This window comes from Rutilus rutilus (genome assembly GCF_951802725.1).
Source record: "Rutilus rutilus genome assembly, chromosome: 7".
In the NCBI taxonomy this organism is placed as follows: Eukaryota; Metazoa; Chordata; class Actinopteri; order Cypriniformes; family Leuciscidae; genus Rutilus; species Rutilus rutilus.
Genome location: NC_140221.1, coordinates 46,670,234 through 46,695,910, shown reverse-complemented (window position 1 = coordinate 46,695,910; position 25,677 = coordinate 46,670,234). Strand labels below are relative to the sequence as shown.

The following is a 25,677-nucleotide window of genomic DNA, read 5'->3' as shown; positions in this document are numbered from 1 at the left end:
TAAAAAAAGATGCACAAAAAAGGGTCAGAAGAATTTATTTTATTATTTATTCGGTCACGTGGTACAAGTAGGAGCTCTCAGAAGATTCCCAGTTTACAACATTTAAATTTCGAGCTCTACGAGGACGTGAAGGCTTTTTGCAAGTTGAAATCTCGTATGTACGGTGTTATTACGACATGGCGTGCACGCGCCTGTACTAGACCAGGACATATTACAGATCAAATATAGTCTTACTAATTATAGCATCTACTAACATGATGCCACCACAACAGAGATCAGAGATCAACTCTTGCACAATTGTTCGCGAGTTTAAACTGCCTCGGAGAGTTTGAAACAGCTCAATGCAGTGTTTTAATCAGTGAGTTTTGATCATTCCTGATCTTTGACCTGTTGCATACTAAGTATGCAGTGGGGCAGAGCGTGCACGCGCCTCCTCACTCAGATGGCGTTTTTCTCAGTGAACTGCTTTTGAACAGCATGACAGCAGAGAATAACAACACTATGGCAAAGCCAGAATACTCAGACACTGCAGAACCCAATCAAATCGGACCGGATTCGGAGTCTGATTCGGATCCGGATGACCACTTGCCCAGTGTGGACGCAGGAGTCGGATTCGGATCCGTCCGGCGGATTCAGGTGATCCACAGCGGGCATTTCATGGTTTCCTCGCCTCACAGCGACTCAGTCAGGAGGAGAAGCGCAGCTCTTTATAATTATTATGATAATTATGACACTGTTACTAAACCGGACTGCCAGACCTACAGTTTCGGTCCATTGAGGTCCAGACGACTGAGCATCGACCCAACTCTCACGCGCCTGTTTGAATGTATGACGCTGGCATACAGGTAAAACAAACCTATCATTTAACTCGAATTTACCTTATCTGCTTTATTATAAACAGTTGAAGTACAAATTTACCTCTTGTTAATGTTTACATCACTATAAAACAGATTGAACTTGCACCTCACTGCAATGTTAACTGTAAAACAGCGAATGTAACTGATATTTTTAGTGAAATTCATTAATGGCAGTGTTTATATTGATACAAAACATCCAAACTACAGTTAAATTTCAATTTAACTTAGATTTTTACCTCATAAAACGTTATAATACAGTTGATCCACCTCATTACAATGTTTACATAAGTGAATAACCATTAAAGTACAAATATAATTGACCATTCACCTCACTGTTTACATGTTGAACTATTTGTAAATCAAAACGTAATTATATTTAGATAATTCACTTTCAGTGATATTTATTGCAAGGGGTGGTTTTCAGGATAATGATATATATCACGATAGTGATTTTTTTGGTTATTTGATCTCATTTCTGTTAATAAAAAGCTAATTACAAACAAAAATAAGACAAATACAATATTACCAAAATATGAATTAGGCCTAAATCAAGTTTTTCAGGTTCAGGTTTACTTAACAAGAACACTGGGTTGATTCAATGGTCAAATTTGGACAAACCCAACAGTTTTTGGGTTGAAACAAGCCGATGTTTTTTTAGCGTAGTTAGAATTAGTACAGAAACGTAATCAAATATAATACAATTACATAGTCTTCACCGTATCAATTAAATATAAATGGATTCTTATTAAAGCTAAAAGAGTTATTCAGTCAAGAGCTGTAAGTTATTTTCTCCTTTGTTTGATTACGATTAATGACACAGAGCAGCAGGTTTATTAGGCTCCTGTCACTTTAAGACCAAACGCACTGATCCATAATACTGATACACATCCGGTTTACACCCAACTTTGTACTTTCACGTGAGACATAACCGTCTGTGTTTACATAAATACTCCATAGATGGGCATTTTGACATAATAGCGTGTGTATTCCATCATTCAAGCGCAATAAGACGTGAAAGAGAACTGAATTTGCGATCGCATGCTGAGAAACGCAGCTTTCTGTGCACCGCATTGAGTTCTTTATCGCTGCTTATTGCGCTTAAAAACACTTTCAACATCAAGCACATCCCAAACTCACCATCGCCTTCTGAGAGAGGCAGCTTTCTGTGCGCCTTCCTTTTCAGGATATTGCGCTTATTACACTGTTTTACATCAAGCACGTCCCGCTCTTTATATTCTCATAAAGGTATTTCATCACTTTGAAGTGTCAATAGTGCTGTGATGTGATACGTGTATATATTTACATTCTGCAATATAGCAAATAGGGATGCACTAGGGCTGCTCGATTATGGAAAAAATCATAATCACGATTATTTTGGTCAGTATTGAAATCACGATTATGCAACACGATTATTTCACATGACTTTGGGAACATGTTGCATTTATTAAAAAGACACCTTTAAACAATTCTTAAAAAATCGAAATTTGAACTATTAAAATATTATAAACTATTAAAATATATATATAAAATATATTAAAATAAATAATATAACAGATAATACTTCAATGAGTATTTTAATTTTCTTATAATGCAAAAAATTCCCCCCGCAAACATTGATTCACTTCAGCAAGTAGATTGTATGAGTAGCCTAAATTAATCCACACAGATTATAAAATCAAATCTATCATTTTAAAACTTTCGCAAGGACGCAATTTCACAAACCGCGTGAGTGTTCAGCGGCGCCGCGTCTACTCTCTCTCGGTCTCTCAAACTGGGTTGGACAAGGCAAGCATCGAAACTACACTCTGGCGTTTAGGAGTCGGGACGTGACGGAATTGTCACTTGCACAATCGGTCCAGCATTGCATCGTAACTAAAGTTGACCATTTTCACTTCTTTAAGTCTTATCAGTTTAAACATTCAAGCTGAGAGAGTTTATGGCTTCGGGAGGGGCGGAAGTAGTGTTTTCACGATACCAAAATTATTGTTTCGATACCGATACCAAGTCAAGAATTGCGATTTCGATACTTTTCCTGAAAAGGGAGAAACACTCTCAAATATCATTGCTGTGCTTTATTTTAAAACCGGGACAACATTCTAATCATAATACACACTAATAAATGAACATATGAACAGCAGAAACATTTGAACAAAATATGAAATATAAAAATATAAAAAATAAATTAGAGCAATGACATTCAAGGTAAAAAAAAATAAAAATTTAGCAGCATTATCTCAGTTATCATAAGAAACATAAGAGTTACCGGTAATAACTTTATCTTGATTCTGAACTTTGAATAAAAATATGAACAGCGATTATATTAAACAATGTTTAATATTGGTAACATATGATAAGCCTCATTGGTGATATATTTGACATGTGGGGAGAGAGTTGTGGAAGGCCTATACTTCATGTTAAACATAAATATATAGCAGCAAAGACAACGTCGGCAGTGTGGACGGCAAAATAGGCTACAGAATATTTCGTTCTGTATTGAGAGGTGCAGTATTTGAAAATCGATAATATTTTTTTAAATTACATTTATATCTGCATTTATGTCAAAACCTAGATACTTTCAAACATCAAAATGTCATTTATTAATATGTATTCGTGTCAAAATGGCATAGAAACATATTTTCCTATTCTATTTCTCCTGGAAACGCTTCCAACACGCTTGCGTGTCGCGTGAAAAATAGGCGTCGGTTCTATTTCTAGCATGCACACGTTTTCCGCGCGGCTCGGGCGCGCGTGTCACGCAGGCAGTGTGCTAGCTATAACCTGTTAACAAGGGAGCCGAAATAAAAACGGACACGCTACGCAGGCAGTGTGCTAGCTCTAACCTGTTAACAAGGGAGCCGAAATAAAAACGGACACGCTACGCAGTCAGTGTGCTAGCTCTAACCTGTTAACATGGGAGCCGAAATAAAAACGGACACGCTACGCAGTCAGTGTGCTAGCTCTAACCTGTTAACATGGGAGCCGAAATAAAAACGGACACGCTACGCAGTCAGTGTGCTATGGGAGCCGAAATAAAAACGGACACGCCACGCAGCTGAGACGCTCACGCCACGCATCCAGTGTGTCGCCGAACTTACAAATCTGGAACGCGGTCATTCTTAGAAGTATCGATACTAATAAATTTAAGAATCGTGACGTTTTTAATTTCCGAGAATACTTTTGAAGTTTCGGCGCACCGTGCAACACTAGGCGGAAGTGTGCGTTATTCAGAGCACAAGACAAAATAAGAGTGTTCTTTCTAAACAGAACATGGCAAAATAATCGTTTTTACTCCATTGTACTATTTTGGTGATCATTGGGAGCCGAAATCGAAATCGAAATTCAATTAATTGCACAGCCCTAGGATGCACCGATATAAACATTTCGTCCGATACCGATAACCGATAATACTTTATATTTAAAAGCCGATAACCGATATATTGGCCGATAAATCTAAATCCAAATTTTTATATAATTTTTGAGAGCTATATTACAAAAACGAAAGTCTCACACCATTAAAAGTCATGTCCCAAGCACACAATTATAATGTTCTATTATTAATTCTATGCTAATTTTATGTAGCCGATATGACAGACTTGTGTTGCACTTAACCGTATTTTCCTTTTTTGAAGGGATTTCAATCATATTTCAAGCAATTCAAAAGCATCATGTTGAACAGTGCGCATCTGAAGAGTCTCAGCTGAAGGAAATAATACATTATTTATCGGCTTTAAGATATTGGCTAAATTTTCTAATCGTGCCGATAACGGTAACATTAAAAATTAACATGTATCGGCCGATACCGATATGGTTGCTGAAATATCAAATAAAAATAGCAAAATCTCTAACGATAGACATTTTATAGATAGATCTATATCGTCGTACCATCAGCCCAAGTCATGAATAAGAATGATGTAATGCTAATATAAAAATGAGTGAATGAAAATGCTTCGAATGTACCACTAATGGTCTAATATCTTATTACATTTTTAATGCAAGATAATAAAGTTTCACCACTCAGTCTTGCTTTCGAAACAGCTGTGAAATCCTTGATTGAGTAAAAAAAAAAACCCTCCTCTGGACTTTGATAGGAGTTGGAAGACAAACGAGGTGAGAGTTATAGAGTAACGAGGGTAGAGGAATCCACACCACTCTCTCCAAAACATGCACAGATTTCCTTTCTTCACCCACAATGATGCAACACACAGACAGCACTGTGTTGTTTAGCTGTCTCACTTGTTCAGCTGAGTCTTGAATGCCTTATTTACTACAGTAGATCGAGACATTTACTTGCTTTAAACCTTTTTTAGGTTTGCATGTTGGGCCATTAAAAGCTTTGAGCCTATTTGTAAAGTGTTTTTGTCGGTGTGCTGGTGTATAATAAATGATTTACCTAAATTTAAAGGCTTATCTTTAAGGTTTTGCAGTGTTGCCTTTACTTAAAACATTCGTTATTCTTTGCTGTTTCCATATGCTAATGATCGTCAAAAGACCTGGAGAAACTTGTTGGAAATATATTGTGATGCAACGTCAGTATAACTTTGGCCGTGAGTCAGCAGTAGTGAATTATTACATGCCAATGACCCGACGTCAGATGAAACGAGGAATCATGTCAGCCTAGAAGGGCTATCAGAAGCATCTACTCGTATCAGCACATATGACAATAGCATTATGACTGTTGTTATTGGCCGGTGAGATACAGATATTGCGCCATAAAAACACTGTGAATATTCTCTGATAGCATTTGTACTGCAGAAGTTAAGGGTCACTATATTGATCATATTTAGGGTTAAAGGGTTAGTTCACCCAAAAATGAAAAATGTCGGGTCAGAGGTCACTCGTCATGCGTTGGGTCAGAGGTCACTCGTCATGCGTCGGGTCAGAGGTCACTCGTCATGCGTCAGGTCAGAGGTCACTCGTCATGCGTCTGTTCAGAGGTCACTCGTCATGCATTGGGTCAGAGGTCACTCGTCATGCGTTGGGTCAGGTAAGAGGTTACTCGTCATGCATCGGGTCAGAGGTCACTCGTCATGCGTCAGGTCAGAGGTCACTCGTCATGCGTCAGGTCAGAGGTCACTCGTCATGCGTTGGGTCAGGTAAGAGGTTACTCGTCATGCATCGGGTCAGAGGTCACTCGTCATGCGTCAGGTCAGAGGTCACTCGTCATGCGTCAGGTCGGAGGTCACTCGTCATGCGTCAGGTCGGAGGTCACTCGTCATGCGTCGGGTCAGGTAAGAGGTCACTCGTCATGCGTCGGGTTAGAGGTCACTCGTCATGCGTCAGATCAGAGGTCACTCGTCATGCGTCAGGTAAGAGGTTACTCGTCATGCGTCAGGTCAGAGGTCACTCGTCATGCGTCAGGTCGGAGGTCACTCGTCATGCGTCGGGTCAGGTAAGAGGTCACTCGTCACGCGTCGGGTTAGAGGTCACTCGTCATGCGTCAGATCAGAGGTCACTCGTCATGCGTCAGGTAAGAGGTTACTCGTCATGCGTCAGGTCAGAGGTCACTCGTCATGCGTCAGGTCGGAGGTCACTCGTCATGCGTCGGGTCAGGTAAGAGGTCACTCGTCACGCGTCGGGTTAGAGGTCACTCGTCATGCGTCAGATCAGAGGTCACTCGTCATGCATCAGGTCAGAGGTCACTCGTCATGCATCAGGTCAGAGGTCACTCGTCATGCATCGGGTCAGAGGTCACTCGTCATGCATCGGGTCAGAGGTCACTCGTCATGCGTCAGGTCGGAGGTCACTCTTCATGCGTCGGGTCAGGTAAGAGGTCACTCGTCATGCGTCAGGTAAGAGGTTACTCGTCATGCGTCAGGTCAGAGGTCACTCGTCATGCGTCAGGTCAGAGGTCACTCGTCATGCGTCAGGTCGGAGGTCACTCGTCATGCGTCAGGTCGGAGGTCACTCGTCATGCGTCGGGTCAGGTAAGAGGTCACTCGTCATGCGTCGGGTTAGAGGTCACTCGTCATGCGTCAGATCAGAGGTCACTCGTCATGCGTCAGGTAAGAGGTTACTCGTCATGCGTCAGGTCAGAGGTCACTCGTCATGCGTCAGGTCGGAGGTCACTCGTCATGCGTCGGGTCAGGTAAGAGGTCACTCGTCACGCGTCGGGTTAGAGGTCACTCGTCATGCGTCAGATCAGAGGTCACTCGTCATGCGTCAGGTAAGAGGTTACTCGTCATGCGTCAGGTCAGAGGTCACTCGTCATGCGTCAGGTCGGAGGTCACTCGTCATGCGTCGGGTCAGGTAAGAGGTCACTCGTCACGCGTCGGGTTAGAGGTCACTCGTCATGCGTCAGATCAGAGGTCACTCGTCATGCATCAGGTCAGAGGTCACTCGTCATGCATCAGGTCAGAGGTCACTCGTCATGCATCGGGTCAGAGGTCACTCGTCATGCATCGGGTCAGAGGTCACTCGTCATGCGTCAGGTCGGAGGTCACTCGTCATGCGTCGGGTCAGGTCAGAGGTCACTCGTCATGCGTTAGGGTCAGAGGTCACTCTTCCACCGGAACTCGACTTGCGTACGGCTGTTACCGGAAGCCAGAGATTATAGTTCATAAATTTTATAAATATGAATATTTTTCTTATAAAAACGCATCGCTTCACTTCAGAAGGCCTTTATTAACCCCTGGAGCCGTAATATGGATTCACTTTATGATGATGGATGTGCTTTTTTGGGCTTCAAAATCTAAGTTACCATTCACTCCCATTATAAACCTTGGAAGAGCCAGGATATGTTTAATATAACAGATTATGTTTGGCTGAAAGGAGACAGTCATATACACACCCTAGGATGGCTTGAGCTAGTTATGGAATAATTTTCATTTTTGGGTGAACTATCCCTTCAAGGTTTTGCACAAATCTCTAACTAGGGAGGCATCGATATGAACCTTTTGGCCGATACCGATAATTCTTTATATTTGTAAAGCCGATAACCGATAAATTGGCAAATAAATATAAACCCAATTTTTATATATAATTTTTGAGAGCCTGATTACAAAAACAAAAGTCTCACCATTAAAATCCATGTCCCACACACACAATCATAATGGTGTTCTCATTATAACTTTATGTAGCCGATATGACAGACTCGCACTGAACTGTATTTTACTTTCTGAAGTGATTTAAATCATATTTCAAGGAAACTTTTTATGTAAAGCAGGTTTTCTCTAAATTATGTTTGTGCAGGAAATGCAGGGGTTTTAATTAAATTAATTAAATCATAAAAATGTACAGTTAAAATTAAGAAACTAACATTTCATGTGACCATGAACATGTGAAAGTGTCGTTCAGTTATTGAAGTATTAACTTAAAATCTCTTAATTTTAGCTCAGAGGTGTTTTTGCCTGACAATAAAGTTTAGGAAGTAAATATTTTGCACTTGTTGTTTTACTACTCAACTGCACGTAGGCGTATCCTAGAAAGGGCTTATACAGGAAGGAGGAACATATATTTTATTTTACTTCTTCCAGCTCAATGACGTCCTATCAGTGTTGTTTATCTGTCAGGCTTCGAGCCATATCCCACATTTCAGCAATCATTCTCACTGGACTCTTAGCAACTGAGTGAACACAACACTCTCAGTTCACTTGCCTCTTGTTTTTCGAGATTAAGTGCACTGGAGTCGTCAGTAAATGGTGTAAATGGTGTAAAGTGTCGCCGCATTAGACTGATGAAGTTATTCTGTCTGCAAACACAATTTAAAGTGCCTGTTGGACGGAAAAGCATGTTTGTAAAGAGCCAGCCGGGTGACGAGGGAAGGTTTCACCATCGTTTTGCAGATTCATCAAGACCCATATGTCATAGTCTCGAACAAAGTGTATTTATGTGTACTTGTTTTGTATAATTATTTTATTTTGATCTGGTTAATTTCATGGCTTCTGTTTGTATATAGTATGTGATATATGTTTATATATGTACACTTCTGAAACGTATAAAACGTACATTTCAGTACATTAATGTTGTTTGTATTTACTTGGCTAGCATTATGGTGCAGCGTACAAATAAAGTTGCATCTAAAGAGGAAGTTACCTCACTTAAGGACTTATTCAGTAAGATTATGCCTGAAAAGGTTTGGGAATTTTTGTATATTTTTTTATCATATGTTAAGGCCAGACGCTACAGGTGAATAGGGTAAAAAAAATTAACTAGCAGAAATCACCATGAAACTTTCCCAGTTGATTACCTACATTAAGATGAGGAAAAAATGTATTACAAGTTTTCTGTAATTTAATGTTTAAATATGCAAATTAGGCAATATCTAATTAAATATACCCTAATTTGCATATATTTAAAAAAAGCCAGGTTAAAAAATATTTTTTCCTTGTGTTCACATATTAGATGGGGAAAAATGCCAGAGGGATTTATGGATATCTCCTTTTGTTATCCTGTAAATCAGAATATACTGTCAATAGCCTTAAAAAAATGATTTTCGCCATGTTTTTTGGAATAAAATGTTATATAAATCAGGCTAGGAATAATATATTTACAAATCCCTCTGTAAATGTCTTCATAATATAACTAGGTACAAGACTGGAGAGTTTGGTGTATATAGGTGCTACTGAAGTGGAGATTTCAGACTTGGAGAATGAGAGAAAAGTAATTTTGAGAAAACGGGCTTTAAAGATTTATCATCAGCCAATGAGATTGTGCATGCAGCCCTTTTACTTTCACGATTGGTTGCTGATAAAAAGGAAATGACCATATTTGGATCCGACAGCATTGTACAGGAGAGAGAGAGCTTTCTAACGGTGTGTGTGATGACAGGGAGCAGCGGGATGATTTACAACGACAACTTTTGTTGAATTAATGAGAAATCTACAGACGCAAAAAGTGTAGTAAAATAAAGACCTAAATGTGTATTTCGGCCTTTTTTCACCACAAGTCTGAAAGAATCTCAAAATTGACCAGTAAAAAAAAAAACGATGTTTTTGCCTGCCGTGTCTCGCCTTATTTTATAATATTATTATTTTATAATATATATGGTTTTTATTGTATTTATATGATATTTGTATTTTTGTAATTCAATTTTTTGCCATGAAAATAGCTTTGAATGCTGACATGGCACTACATAAAATAATCTGAATCTGCTTCTAAAGTGTTAATTGCATTGATGTTTGTGTTTCTTCTCAGTGGGAAGATTGTGTCTCCAAAGTGGAAGTCTTTCAAAGGTTTGAGGTTGTTGTGGAGGGATAAAATCCGTCTGAATAATGGCATTTGGAGGGCCTGGTTCATTCAATGTGAGTCTCCTAATCTCATTTCTACACTTTATTTACATAGTTACTCACAGTTCATTTCTCTCATGTGAAAGTGTTTCTCAAAACTGTTATATTTCAGTGTGTGTTCGTTCGCTATAAAGCAAATCTCGGCTGCGTGATTGAGTATATCATCACAAAATGTAAAGTGTATTATTGCACAGTTCTCTCTCTATATATATATTATATTCAACATTATCTGCATATTATATACAGTATACTCACATAAAGCGAGATATATTATATAAAAAATCTCAAATGCCTTATTTTTGTTTTATTTCGGCACAAAATGTGACTTTTATCATCAAGCTCTTTGAATGTATTAGCATGTCCAGTTTTATCCGCATATATATTACTAGTGATGCACCGTTATGAAAATTTTGGCCGATACCGATAACCGATCATTTTTTCCATTTAAAAGCAGATAACCGATATATTGGCAGATAAATCTGAATACAAATTTTTATATAATTTTTGAGAGCCTGATTACAAAAACAAAAGTCTCACCATTAAAATTAATGTCCCAAGCACACAATCATAATGATGTTCTCATTATAATTTTATGTAGCCGATATGACAGACTCGCACTGAACTGTATTTTCCTTTTTCTAAGTGATTTCAATCATATTTCAAGCAATTAAAAACACTCATGTTGAACAGTCGCATCTGAAGAGTCTCAGCTGGAGGAAATAATACATTATTTATCGGCTTTAATATATCAGACAAATGTTCTTATCGTGCCGATAACGATAACATTAAAAATGAACATATATCGGCCGATACCGATATGTGGCCGATATATCATGCATCCCTAATATATATAGTATACTCGCGTAGGGGTGATAAGATATGAAGATATCATAAACATTAGGGGTGGAACGGTACACAGAAGTCACGGTTCGGTTCATACCTCGGTTCAGACATCACGGTTCGGTACAATGGAGGGAAAAGCAAAACAAAAATGTACAAGGCATTTTTTTTATTATTGTGCATGTCTCAGGCTGGACCACCAAAGGGAAATAAATGTCTTAAACCTTGTATTTTTTAAATAAAGTTTTATTAATAAAGTAAAGGCATAGAACCAGTTTATTTGTAGTGCACTGACAATAGTTTTATATAATTAGTTTATTAATTAAATTAATAAAAAGACAAAAAGACCTTGAGATATGTTTGGTAATTGTACCTGAATGAATTTAAAATTAATTTGCTATATTTCAGATCAATATATTTGTTTTCCTTAATTTTAATTAACACTAACTTTATTCTCATCTGAATTATAAATACTTTCTTTCTGTATAAAATAATGCTACCATTAAAAACATTTTCTTTTTCTTTTTTAATCAATGTAGAATGTGTAACTTAAAATAAACAGATTAGTGTTTGAGGACAAGAAATGAAAACCAATGCAATATGAGGAATGTTCAAAAGATGGCACCCACAGACTGTTTTTAAATGGGGTTGGATAAATATTTGTTGCTTTTAAACTGTGTGTGTGTGTGTGTGTGTGATTTTGGTTGGGTGACAGTTGTAGGTTACAGTTTGACAAGAGTTTACAGTTTGACAAAAGCACAATGTTGTGTTTTATTGCAAGTGTACACAAATATAAGGAAACACTTTGCAGTTTGAATGATGTCCTGTATGAACAAAATGACGGAGTATGTTTTTATGTTTCACTGTTCGATCGCGCCCGCGCCTCACACTCACACACACAACATATTCCAGCATTGCAATCTTGACATCGCAGCCTGTTCATTATAGCCACAGAGCTTCAGAGCTAAGGCGGGGCTACAGATTAGGTGTCCCTAAAGAACCTGCGTATCTAACAGTAGTTCTGCATTACATTAATTCGTTTTATTTATTTTTATACCGTGTATTCTCCGTGTATATTTATGCACCGAACCACCGTACCGTTTCGGTTCAATACGAATACATGTACCGTTCCACCCCTAATAAACATTAACGTCATGTTTTTCTGTAAAGCCTTGAAACATTGTGAAAAATGCTTTACAAATAAAATTGACCTAACTTTATAATATTTTGATACACTCTTATAAACAAAAGGTTCCAAAGCGTGTTTTTTCACAGTTTTGGCTTCCAAAAAGAACCTTTCAGCGATCAGTTCTTCAAAGAACTATATTTTTTTAATCTAAAGAACCTTTTGTCGAATGCAAAGATTCCATGGAGTTTAAAAGTTCTTCATGGAACCATCAAATAACCTTTATTTTTAGGAATATTTTGAAGTTTCTGCCTTCCCTTACAAAAAATGTAACGTGCTGCCTGGTACCACTGGACCAGTAATTATAGAAGTACATAATGAACTACAAAAATGACATATAATGTTAAATTGCTTTAGATGTGGAGAAAAGGAAGAACCCTGTGTGTGGGTTTGTCACGCCGCTGGAGGGTTCGGAGGCGGATGCCCACGGCAAACCTGAGGTGAGCCGATCTCAACGACAGACCTGAAGCCAAACGTGCATTTCAGTGCAGAAGAGAAGATTTTATTATGAATGTGTTTATTTATGCCGTTCACAGGCGATTGTTCTGGAGGGAAGCTACTGGAAGAGACGGATAGAGGTGGTGATTAAAGAATATCACAAATGGAGGATTTACTATAAGAAAAGAGTGAGTAACTGACCCAATATAATGGGTCAACTGTGTATGATATTGTGCTGGACGGTATACCGGTTCATCCTATAATCAAAGGTCCAGTCATGAACAGAAAAAAATACCAAAATGACCAATATAATGCCAAAATATGTAATACAGCATGTGAGATATCCATAAAATGGCTGAAAATTAATTTTGCATTCAATATTTACTTAATATTCACTAAAGTATTTGACAACAGAAAGCTCTCAGGAGAATTTGGTACAAACATTTGTGTTAATTGGCCAATCGTTGTAAGCTGATCATCTCAGAATTTCCAAATATGGTTTGATTTTTCATTCTGAACAATATAAATCAATTTACCACCTCAATAATCCCACCATAAAATGACTGACATGATTATAGACATCTTCACAAAAAGGTTTTAGTGATTTCTGAAATGCAGCCTTAAATCAGCTTTTTTTAAGTCCCCCTGTAGTCAATCATTTTATCTTTGATCAAAATGCCTTAAAATGTCTTGAATGTAACTCGACACCCTTGCCTCATTTAGTATGCGCGGTTCTATGAATATGCAAATGAGCCTCGCCTCCACTCACTCACTCAGCTCAGAGATCCACTGGTTGACGATCACACGTTGATCTGATTGGTTACAAGGTAGTTTGTGACGTCAGAAACACCAGCGATTTCAAAGCGTGTTTTTGAGACTGTCTTTGGTTCACTGCAGTTTTAAGGAGGAAATACTCAGCAATGGAGTCGACTTATGAATTTACACATGATTTGTCTTAAAGCACATTAAAAACACCATTAAAACAACATTAAAAACTTCACCACAGGGGGACTTTAATACAAAATATGTAATGCGATGGTGTTTCTGAAGGAACCAGACCAGAACCAGTCATACAACACTGCATTTTTCACACTCTTTTGGGATTCTGTTGCAAAACTCCAGGAGCAACTTTGGGTCAAGAACCCAAAGTTCAATATTCACATGAAGGGCCATTAAAATCTCTGACCCCAGTCAGTAACCATTACAAAGTGAACAAAAAACAGTTCCTAAAAATTGACCCATCACTAAGATAAGATTCAGCATTTCAAATTTTTCTGATTTGTAATCTCCATTAGGATTGTAAAGCACTGCTATTTCTGATTTATTTTATTTTGTTTTATTTTCTAGCTCCAGAAGAACAAAGATCTGCTGTCCATGCTACAGGAGGTAAGATCACAGAGGACCTTGCCCACCGTATTAACGCAATAAATGACAAGAAGTAGTCTGGTGTCACAGGTCGTGCAAAATTCACAGAGATTCAAAACAAGATTTACATTTTTGGGTTTAATTTCTAGTTTCATGATTATATGTTCTTCAGATCTTGCTCTTTAAAAGAAAACAAGTATCATCTGTATGCAAAGAGACCCCCTGAAAAAGTGCACGAATTACTCACGGGGCCACATTAACATGTCCATAGCTCTGAGATTAAACCATTGAGGGCCTTTAAAAATAAAGACACCAATAGGAAAGTGTGTTAAGAACCAGAATATAGAAAGATATTGAGATGTATTTAATACTTCTTGAGTTACAGGCATACAAACTTGAGGCAAAAACCACTAGAAGTGCTTTTTGCCTTTTTTTGAACTGTCATCGTTGGCATATAATGAAACAAAGATTGCTAACGTCAACAGATTTTACTAATAGACCTACCAATCTCTGTGTAAAATTAAAATAATGATGCTGCCATTTTTCTAAAGTCATTTTTACACCCCTGTAAATTGCCTACAAATCGCAGGTGAAAATGGTCGTTTTGACCCTCCTCTACAAAACAGTGGATTACATCTGTGACGTTTCATATTTTGGCTTTTATCACCATTTACTTTAAGTGTTACCTATTTTTTCTGTAGAAAGACAAACATAAATGATGATGAAAGCCAACATATGTCCTTGTTACATATGTTACATGAACTTACCATAGTAATAACAGTAAATGATGCATAATTACATGCAACTAACCCTACAACCAAACCCTAATCCTACCCTAACCCTATAGTAAGTACATGTAGTTGCTTAATATTACTCAGTACTTAAATATATAATTACACTGTAACAATGACACCTTAAAATAAAGTGTAACCAAAAAAAATATTAACAAAATAAAAAATTTGAGCCGGGGAAGTTTCCGAAATTTGGTTGATTTCACATGACCTTCTGGATTCTGCAGGTTCGCAGTTTCTCAACCGCACCTGTGATTTCTTCTGTTATTGGGGAGATTTTTGAAGGTCTCTTCCACATCTATGGGGCCGTAGCGCAGCTGTGATGGTGGTCTAGAGTAAATCATTGATCTGCTAGACTAGCGTAGCGTTTACTTTAGTAGGTTAGCGGTGCAGGTCATGTTTGCACAGTGCATTTCTATTAATAGTCGCCCCTCAGTTTTTGCTTCGCTCAGCTGGCCGAAAAACTACAAAGAACATCCTTGTGAGTAAACGCGAATGCGCATGTTTATTTGCGTCATATGGCTGAGAAATGTGACTCTGGACCACAAAACCAGTCAGAAGGGTCAATTTTTTTAAACTGAGATGTATACATCATATGACCTCTGAATAAATACGCTTTCCATTGATGTGTGGTTTGTTAGGATAGGACAATATTTGGTCGAGATACAACTATTGAACATCTGGAATCTGAGGGTGCAAAAAAAAAAATCGAAACATTGAGAAAATCTCCTTTAAAGTTGTTCATTTATGTTGGCGATTGTGCTGCACTCACTCACACAAATACATGTTTGATATATTTACGGTAGGAAATTTACTAAATATCTTCATGGAACATGATCTTTACTTAATATCCTACTGATTTTTGGCATTAAAAGAAAAATCGATAATTTTGACCCATACAATGTATTATAACAAATATACCCGTGCGACATATGTCTGGATTTGTGATCCAGGGTCACATAATTAGTAATCTGATTGCTTTTAGTGACTAAAGTGCTAATCTTTCCTTCTGTTAGACGAGGCCGTCAAAGAAACGCACATTCGGGCTTCAACAGCGTTTAATCAAATCTGACCCACATACTGCAAGATGTGACTCCACTGCACTTCTTTTAAATGCATTTTTATCAGTCCTCGCTTGCAAATAAAAGTGCTGACGCTTCCAGATAATACTGTGCCATGGCACTGAATGGCTGTTATATTTATAATACATACTGTACTGAGATATTTACAAGGTACACAAATGTTCAAAAGTCTTGGGTCAGACGGATTTAAAAAAAAAAAAGAAATTAATACTTTTATTGATGCATTATATTGATTAAAAGTGACAGGAAGGACATTAGTAACAAAATATTTATATTTCAACAGTTCTCTCTATTCATCACAGATCCTGAAATCTGTTTTCAACATCGATAATAATCATAAATGTTTCTTGAGCATCAAATCATCATATTAGAATGATTTCTGAAGGATCATGTGACTGGAGTAAACTAACTAGTTTAAATAATTTACAATTTTACTACATTTTGTTTAACTTCCCAGCTAACTAAAACACTCTATAAATGCTTTGCTAAGTTATGAAAACATTATTTCTGAATGTTCTCTTGAAGTTCAAAATATCTATTTTTTTTAAATAATGTTTTTTTCTCGGTTATACGCACATCTAGGGAAGTAGGGACCATTCAATTGCAGACATTATGAAAAATAAATTTGACTTTTGAATGTTCTCTAACCCTAACCTAACAAGTAGTGCCATCTTGAAAATGTTCGATTTTTTGTTAATGCAATTTTATGTTGATGTTTATGATAACGCTCTACGGAGAGCCTGGCCACTCCCTATTAAGTCCTATTGTACCGAATTTTGGTTGTAGTTCCACCAGAGCTCCACTGGGGGCGATCGCCCATGAGTGCAGAATGAATGGGAGTCTATGGAGCTAGACGGCTAAATTTGTCTCTTTCACCCGATTGCAGTTGAGAAATCTCAGATTTGATTGTAGGTTTTGCAAGTTCAACATGGGTTATAGGTCGAGAGTTGAATGAACGAGTACTTGTGTCCTTTCGATTTCTTACAGGTTGAGTTGTTGTTGCCCATAACACGCTAGCATTCTGCCAATGAACGCTGATTGGTCAGTGAAGGACTGATTACGACCAGAGATACCGCTTGATGGCATCGTGTGTGTGTGTGTGTGTGTGTGTGTATTTTCGGCGTGGTCTTTTAAAACAACAAAACAAAAACTCGTCTAGCACGTGTGTTTGCCTGTGTCAGCTGTGTGTGTTTACCTGTGTCAGCTGTGTTGTGTGTTTACCTGTGTCAGCTGTGTTGTGTGTTTACCTGTGTCAGCTGTGTTGTGTGTTTACCTGTGTCAGCTGTGTTGTGTGTTTACCTGTGTCAGCTGTGTTGTGTGTTTACCTGTGTCAGCTGTGTTGTGTGTTTACCTGTGTCAGCTGTGTTGTGTGTTTACCTGTGTCAGCTGTGTGTGTTTACCTGTGTCAGCTGTGTTGTGTGTTTACCTGTGTCAGCTGTGTGTGTTTACCTGTGTCAGCTGTGTTGTGTGTTTACCTGTGTCAGCTGTGTTGTGTGTTTACCTGTGTCAGCTGTGTGTGTTTACCTGTGTCAGCTGTGTGTGTTTACCTGTGTCAGCTGTGTTGTCGACGCCTTGAGAGAAAAGAAAGTGCAGAGCGCGAAAGCACCAAAGTGACTGAAGGATTGCTGTAAAGCAGTATCTCTGGTCGTACGATGTGTATGACGTCATTGACATTTTAAAAGACTTTTTAAAGCAAATAAGTGACTCAAGTGAGCAATGTGTAATTTCTTTGCATCTCCTTTCGAATACAACATTCAAATTACTAGACAAAAAATTATATCCTGAGAAAAGTGGATTTTGAGGGGTATAGCGCCATAGACCTCCATTCATCCTGCACTCGTCCTGTGAGCGCCCTCATGTGGAGCCAGAGTGGAACTGCAACCAGTTCAGAAGCCGGAAGTTTACTGAGAGTGGAACTTCTCCCCCTATTAGACATTCTCTGATAACGCTTTGCCAGCTACAGAGAAACTGGCAGCCCGGCGACAGACAAGTGACCAATCCTGAGCGGCGATGTCACTACATGCAATACGGTTCGAATTCCAGGCCGGTAGATTTACGGGAAATAAAACCGTAGCAGTTCCTTATTGTTCATGGAATTGTTCGTCCTGACACTGGGAAAAGCGTCTTTTGAGAGAAGCTTGCCAGAATGTCAGCCAGAGGTCAGAGAACGTTCCCTGTTTCCTGATTTTAGTCTTTTCCCATTCATCCATGTTTGTTTGCCTGTTGCTTAGACAACCCAACACTTTTTGACTTTCTCAGTTTGTGTAAATTCACTTGAGGTTCAGAGTATTTATTTCCCCCCACAATAATTTCACACGTGTCTAGTACAATTATGTGGTTTTGTTTTATTAATACAATGCATACTTTTTTCTTGATTTACCCCGAAAAATGGAGGTGAAATGTGACAACATGCCCCATAGTAATACATACATTATAACGTGACCATATGACAGCTTAAAATGTTATCTGAAATAATAAAAATATATATATACAAGACAAACTTATAACTTTTTTATATAAAATATATAATTTTTTAAATAAATATTTAGAATTTTTTTAAATAATTTAAAATAAACACATTTTTGAGTTTGACAACAGACACCACAAAACACAGCTATACAGCACAGTTCAAAACATAATAATAAATAATAATGAATAATTTCTGAACATTGACTCTCAGGGCCCTATCTTGCACCCAGCGCATTGACTTTCTACACCGACGCATGTATCATTCCTATTTTGCACCCGACGCACAGCGGACTTTTCCCTCCACAGACGCACGTCGGTAAATTAGGGAATGAACTTGCGCTCCCGGGGGCGGTTCAGCGAAAAGAGGGCGTTGTAAACGCATGTGCGCTCAATCGGCCACTAACTGGGATTTATAAAGGGAATTTTGCGCAGGTTCTGGCGTACGCACGGTTTTATAAGTCTGAATATTAAAAATATTTTTATATTTTTGGCTTTCGGGCGCACGTACACTTTTAGTAAGGATCCTACGCACAGCTTTATACATGAGAGCCCTGAGCTGTAGTTATAATTCAGTTATTGGTGTTAAACACGTTCAGCCGTGAGTAGATGTGGAAACATTTATCAGTGGAGTTTGCAAAGTCAAGCTAGCATCAATATTACTGTTGTTACACCGCGTGCTAATAACTACACGTGACGAGACGCGCGATAAAATCCCTCTTTTCCATGTTAATCCGAGTGTTTGTCCTAACGGCGACACACAACGATTTTATTTTAGAAACGGTTTCTATTTTTCTGCAACGTTGCGCCGGAAACAACAAACACAAAGTGTGGCGATGATAATCTCAGGGACTGTTTATGTGCTTTATTTAATGTTGAAAGCGTGTAATGTGACTATGAATATCATTTAGTGCTCCAGCTTTGTAGCTGTAAAAGCAACAATGGATAATTCACCTCAGATCTTGAAATTAAACAATTGGAAACAAGAACGTTCAAACTGTGAACAAACAAGTGTATTCTTTGACAAAGATTGTTTTAGTAACTCAGTAGCTTATGTATTTTTAATAATGTTTAAATGGTGTAATATTTGTGAATTTGATTATGTGGCCGCTAATCCATGTCCTTGCAAGTGCCATCGAGATTACTCTCTGGTGCCACGAGACTCCGCCCACACACTGTTCTGATTGGCTGACTCCGCCCACAAGCTGTTCTGATTGCTGACTCCGCCCACACGCTGTTCTGATTGGCTGGCTCCGCCCACACACTGTTCTGATTGGCTGACTCCGCCCACACGCTGTTCTGATTGGCTGTGGGTTTTTGATTGATTTTGACGCATCTCGCAATCGCGACACATCTAGTGTGGACAGACAAATTATTTGTCGCTGGAATCTTATCGCGTCTCGTCTGGTTAGGACACGGTGTTAGTGTTAGTAATATGATCAAACCTCTAGCATTAACATTAAGTTCAGTGTGAGCTTCATCCTGCAGACCTGAATGATTCCTCACATCATGTGTCTTCTCCACAGAGTCCGATCAGCAGAACAGGACTGGAGAAATGGACTAGTCAGATTTACCCAGAGCCCGAGACGGCATCAGAGGAAGTGCACATGTTTGACTTGGACTGCTTTCTGTCGGACATCTCAGACACACTGTTCACCATGACCCAGAAACCCAGTCCCTGGATGGGAGAACGCCAAAACAGTGAGTCCATCACGGGATACAGTGTTTCCCCTAGGATCATTCCCCCGAAACTAGTGACGTGGAGCGGGCGTGTTACGGATACGGGGTGTAACATTTTTAGTAATCAAAAATCATGTCTAATTAATTTAAATCATGAAACTTTTATTATAAACAATTATTAAACTTATACAATTTTTTTTTTTTATTCGGTTACACTTTATTTTAAGGTGTCATTGTTACAGTGTAATTATATATTTAAGTACTGAGTAATATTAATCAACTACATGTACTTACTATAGGGTTAGGGTAGGATTAGGGTTTGGTTGAGGGTTAGTTGCATGTAATTATGCATAATTTACTGTTATTACTATGGTAACTACATGCAACATCTGTCAAATAAAGTGTTACCCTGCTGTTATTTTGCAAGAAGTGTGCCGTTTCTTTACACTAGATGACACTTTCTTTAATCTAATATCTAATGCAATGACACTCAGACAGTTTTAACAGTAATACTGTTAGTAAGAACATGTAACATATGTAACAAGTGTTACCAAAAATTATTTTTTTTTCACACAAATTCGGTGTTGATTTTTCTGGTAATCAAGTGAAGACATAAAACATTAATTAAATGTATTTTAATCATATGAAATTAAACAAACTTTTTCGTCAAACAACGTGCTTCACAATGAGCTTTACTGTTAAAATTAAAACATGGAATACATTTTTTTATTATTCCTTAAATTAAGGTTTGATCATAATTTATTTGTATTAGTGTTAGTAATTATTATTACATTGAGATCTGAATTCTACTGTATAACAGTAATATATTTCTGTCAAGTTAAACCGAACTTTTATTTTGACGGGTTGCCGTGAAGACATTTGAGTCTCTGTGTTTATGACGATATTTTTTGTCAAATGTTCACAAAGTGACTTTCAGAGCGCATCTAGAGTCTGGAGATGAAGTTCATGCATTCGTGTCCTCATATCGGCAAAAAGACAGCTCGAACGTCACACGTGTGTGTGTGTGTGTGTGTGTGTGGTAAATGAAATCCTCGACTGAGCACTTTTTATGCTCATTTTTAGAATTCATGCACATCTTGGTGTGTTTTTTTAAATTTTTTATGTGATTTCCCAAAATGTGCATAAAATAGGTGGATGAAACAGAGCTATTGGGCAATTTTGAAAGTTTTATGGACTGTTTTTTTTTTTTTTTCATTCATTGTATGTAGTTAAATTAAATTATGACCACATTTTTTTATTATTCAGTCAGAATTGCGTGATATAAACTCGCAATTTTGAGAACAAAAAATAAAAAAGGTAATTGCATGTTTATATCTCGCAATTCTGACTTTATAACACGCAATTGGGAGATATTAAGTCGAAATTGCGTGTTATAACGTCAGAATTGTGAGATATAAACATGCAATTCTGAGGAAAAAGTATTTTTTTCCTTAGAATTGGACTTTATAACACGCAACTGCAAGTTTATATCTTGCAATTGTGACTTTATAACACGCAATTGGGAGATATTAAGTCGAAATTGCGTGTTATAACGTCAGAATTGTGAGATATAAACATGCAATTCTGAGGAAAAAGTATTTTTTTCCTTAGAATTGGACTTTATAACACGCAACTGCAAGTTTATATCTCGCAATTCTGACTTTATAACACGCAATTGGGAGATATTAAGTCGAAATTGCGTGTTATAACGTCAGAATTGTGAGATATAAACATGCAATTCTGAGGAAAAAGTATTTTTTTCCTTAGAATTGGACTTTATAACACGCAACTGCAAGTTTATATCTTGCAATTGTGACTTTATATCTTGCAATTGTGAGAAATAAAGTTAGAATTGGACTTTAGATATAAACTCGCAATTGTGAGATAAAAAGTTAAAAGATAAAAAGCAATTATCTTTTTAAATGTTTTATTCTGTGGCGGAAACAAACTTCCACGGCTTCGGGAATCTCAGTAACACTGAAATTTCAAACAGTTCCCTTGACTATCTTTGTGTTAAGCTTTTTATTGAAAGGATGTTTGGCTGATATATATATATATATATATATATATATATATATATATATATATATATATATAGGCTATATATATCACAATATCGCAGCGTGTGTATTTCAGTGGTGTATAATGTTTGCCCTGCCTTAAAGTGATTTAATTTAGGATTTAGTCACATGAGTTTATATAATGCATTCAGGAAGGACACCACACCCTAAAACAAGGAACTTTATAAGAATAAATGCACAAACTCCTTCAAACAGAGCAGTGTTACACACACACACACACACACACACACACACACACACACACACACACACACACTCTTACAGTTCGTTTCTCTCCTGTCGTCTCAGTTTACACCAGTAACGCAGACATGATCCAGCCTGGTTTGACACCACTACAGCCCAGCTTGGATGACCTGATGGACATACCGGGTGAGTTTAATGAACATCATATCTTTCATATGTCTTTATTATACTGACATTGCTCAGCTCTATAACTCTAACTTAATTGTTTTATATGCCGTGTGCCGCTCTGCACCCGTGTCCTGGGGCCTCAGACGCACACGAGCAATAGGAAAATCGAATCGTAGAATGCTAATAAGAAATATAAGTGAAATTAAATATAATTAAATAGTTTTTTTTTTTTTAAATCTATAATTTTTCAGTATTCATATATGAATTAATATTTATGAACAATATGGTTTTTGAATGTTAATGAAGAATATAAATGTATAATTAAAATAAATTAAATACTATTTATAATATAAAAGTTATTTATAAATTATTTTTCAATATACATTTTTTTATTAATATTAATAAACATACAAGTAAATGTAAAAAAAAAATCAATCATTGTTTCATATTAATATATTGATTTATATTTATGAACAAATCGTTTTATCTGTTATAAATATAATTAAATATCAACTGAATACATTAACTCATATAATTAAATATTATATATATATCATATAATATAATAATGTCATAATACAGTATAGATCATATAATATAATATAATATTTAGTTATATTTAGTTAATAATTTTAATATTAATTCATTAATATTTATAAACATATATAAATAATGTAATTAAATAACTCAATTAAGAAAATTCAATCATTGTTCAAAATTAGTAAATTGATTGATATTTATGAACAATACATTTTATCTGTAATTTGAATGTTAATAAGAAATAAAAATTAAATCTCAACTGAATACATGAACTCATATAATAAAAAAAAAAAAAATATATATATATATATATATATATATATATATTATATTAATTTATTTATTAATATTTATAAACATATATAATGTAATTAAATAACTCAATCATTGTTCAATATTAGTACATTTATCAATATTTATGAACAATTTAAAACGTTTTATCTGTAATTTGAATGTTAATAAGAAATTTAAACTGAACATAGTGACTCGTATAATTGAATATATCATATAATATAATATTTTTAAATTATTTTTAATATTAACTCAGTGATTAATATGAACATATATAATAAATAAAGGGACATGGCGATGGAAAAATATTTGGTAACACTTTATAATAACTGCACACTATTAATCATTAATTAAGTATTAGTAAACAGTTAATTCATCATTTATAAAGCATTAATAAACATTAATAAGCAGTATATAAATACAGCTATAAATGCTTTATTCTTGATTTAAAAGCGTATCTATAATGTGTTTAATAAATGTATTGTCATACTTTATTAATGATCAATTTATCATTTCTAAATGAAGTATAGCATTATTTACACACCAGTTATTTAGGTGTTGTCATTGATCCATAAGATCCCTTACAAATTGTAAGTAAATGTAGTAGATGCAGGTAGTTATAAAGCATTTAGTAGTGGTCAGTTCACTATTTTAGTGAGCTCATCTAAAGTGAGGACTAGTTATGCCTTGTAAAGCATTTATAAAGGAGATTTAAAAGCTCATTAATATTCTAAACAGAAAAAAAGGAAACAAACACAACACAGTGATATAGAACATATAAATATTAACAGCCTTTAAATCTCCTTTGTAAATGCTTTACAAGGCATAACTAGTCCTCACTTTAGATGAGCTCACATAAATAGTTAACTAACAACTACTAAATGTTTTATAACTACCTGAAATAACCCTGAATTACAGTAGAAATACATGTTAATAAAGCATTTATTAATACACTAAGTAACTATTACTATATGTCTGAATAATAAGATATATGAATGCACATTTAAATAGTTTATTAATCATTTACTTACAATTTCTAAGTGATCTTATGAACCACTGACAACTCTTAAATAACTGGTGTGTAAATAATGCTATACTTCATTTAGAAATGATAAATTGATCATTTAATAAAGTATGAAAATACAATTATTAAACACATTATAGATGTGCTTTTAAATCAAGTATAAAGCATTTATAGCTGTATTTATAAATTGCTTATTAATGTCTATTAATGCTTTATAAATGATGAATTAACTGTTTTCTAATGCTTAACTAATGATTAATAGTGTGCAGTTATTAATGCTTTTGCGTTTCCACCGAGAAACTTTGCGTTGAATCACAAAATGTTGCGTTAAATATTGCGTTCTTTGCGAGCGAACGCAATGTTTCTTGGGGAAACGCAAAACATTTGCACTAGACAATAATTGTAAAAAGACAAAAAAAAAATCTTCTTTTTTTTCCTTCACCATGTCCCTTTAGGGTAGTAAACTAATTAAAATAATTTGCATTAATTAGAAATGCAAAACCAATAAATACAAAAATCCTTAAGAATGGTACAAAATAAATAGGTGATAAATTTACTGTTTACTTGTAGATTCTTTGTTTCCAAGTAGCGTTGATGACTATTATTGGATAAGTTCCTCATTGACAGGGTCATTTAGAGGTGAAAGAGTCAATGACTGAAGAGTGGAAGTAGTGAAGGAGTGACCGCATGTGACCAGCCCTGCGATGAGTTTACTTTAGCACAACTGCATCATTCACTCATTCATGGACCCATTTATCCTGTATCAGTGTAGAGAATACTCTAGACTTTACCACAGGGCTGAGCAACATGGACACAATACAAGATTCTTTGCGATTTTAATTGCAATTTTGGCAAATATATTTACTTTTAATGCAGTGTTTCAGTGTTCAAACACACATCAGGAGGAAATTAAAATCAGCAGCGTTCTGGTTGGCGAACATCTTTTGCACACTGACGAGAATGTTAAATAATGACTTTAAATTGCAGCTTTTTGTGATTTAAGTAATTGGCATGTACTCATATGGCAATTTTATTGAGATTGTGACATTGCACAGCCCTAATGTGCAGTCAAAGACAGTTGCTCCAAATAAACGTGTGGATCAGGATCACTGATCTGGGGTCAGTTGCATAGCTTTTTTTTTTTGGACTGCGTCTTAAGGACAATACTTGTAGGACTAATCAGTCTTATTTTTGGTAAAAAAATTTGACCAATCTATATTTTTATATAACTGACTTAAAAAAAAAAAGTCGCCCTGTGGTGAAAATCCAGCTTTTAATGTTGTTTATGTGTGTATGTGGTGTTTTTAATCTGCTTTAAGACAAACCATGTGTAAATTCATAAGTCGACACCATTGCTGAGTATTTCCTCCTTAAAACTGCAGTGAACCAAAGACAGTCTCAAAAACACGCTTTGAAATCGCTGGTGTTTCTGACGTCACAAACTACCTTGTAACCAATCAG

General features: G+C 36.3%; 1 protein-coding gene across 2 annotated transcripts in view; it reads left to right on the top strand.

Moving 5' to 3' along the window:
- Positions 1-256: 256 nt before the first annotated feature.
- mlxipl (MLX interacting protein like) overlaps positions 257-25,677 on the top strand; it is a 44,360-nt gene continuing 18,939 nt past the window's right edge. Inside the window, exons 1-7 of one of the 2 annotated variants that reach the window (XM_084413872.1) lie at positions 257-845; positions 9,990-10,096; positions 12,465-12,547; positions 12,644-12,733; positions 13,893-13,931; positions 19,776-19,950; positions 22,299-22,379. In XM_084413872.1, the coding sequence (XP_084269998.1) occupies positions 478-845; positions 9,990-10,096; positions 12,465-12,547; positions 12,644-12,733; positions 13,893-13,931; positions 19,776-19,950; positions 22,299-22,379 (943 nt within the window). In that variant the 5' untranslated portion in view covers positions 257-477. The remainder of the gene's footprint in view (positions 846-9,989; positions 10,097-12,464; positions 12,548-12,643; positions 12,734-13,892; positions 13,932-19,775; positions 19,951-22,298; positions 22,380-25,677) is intronic. The other variant, XR_014627939.1, reaches the window with a different exon arrangement.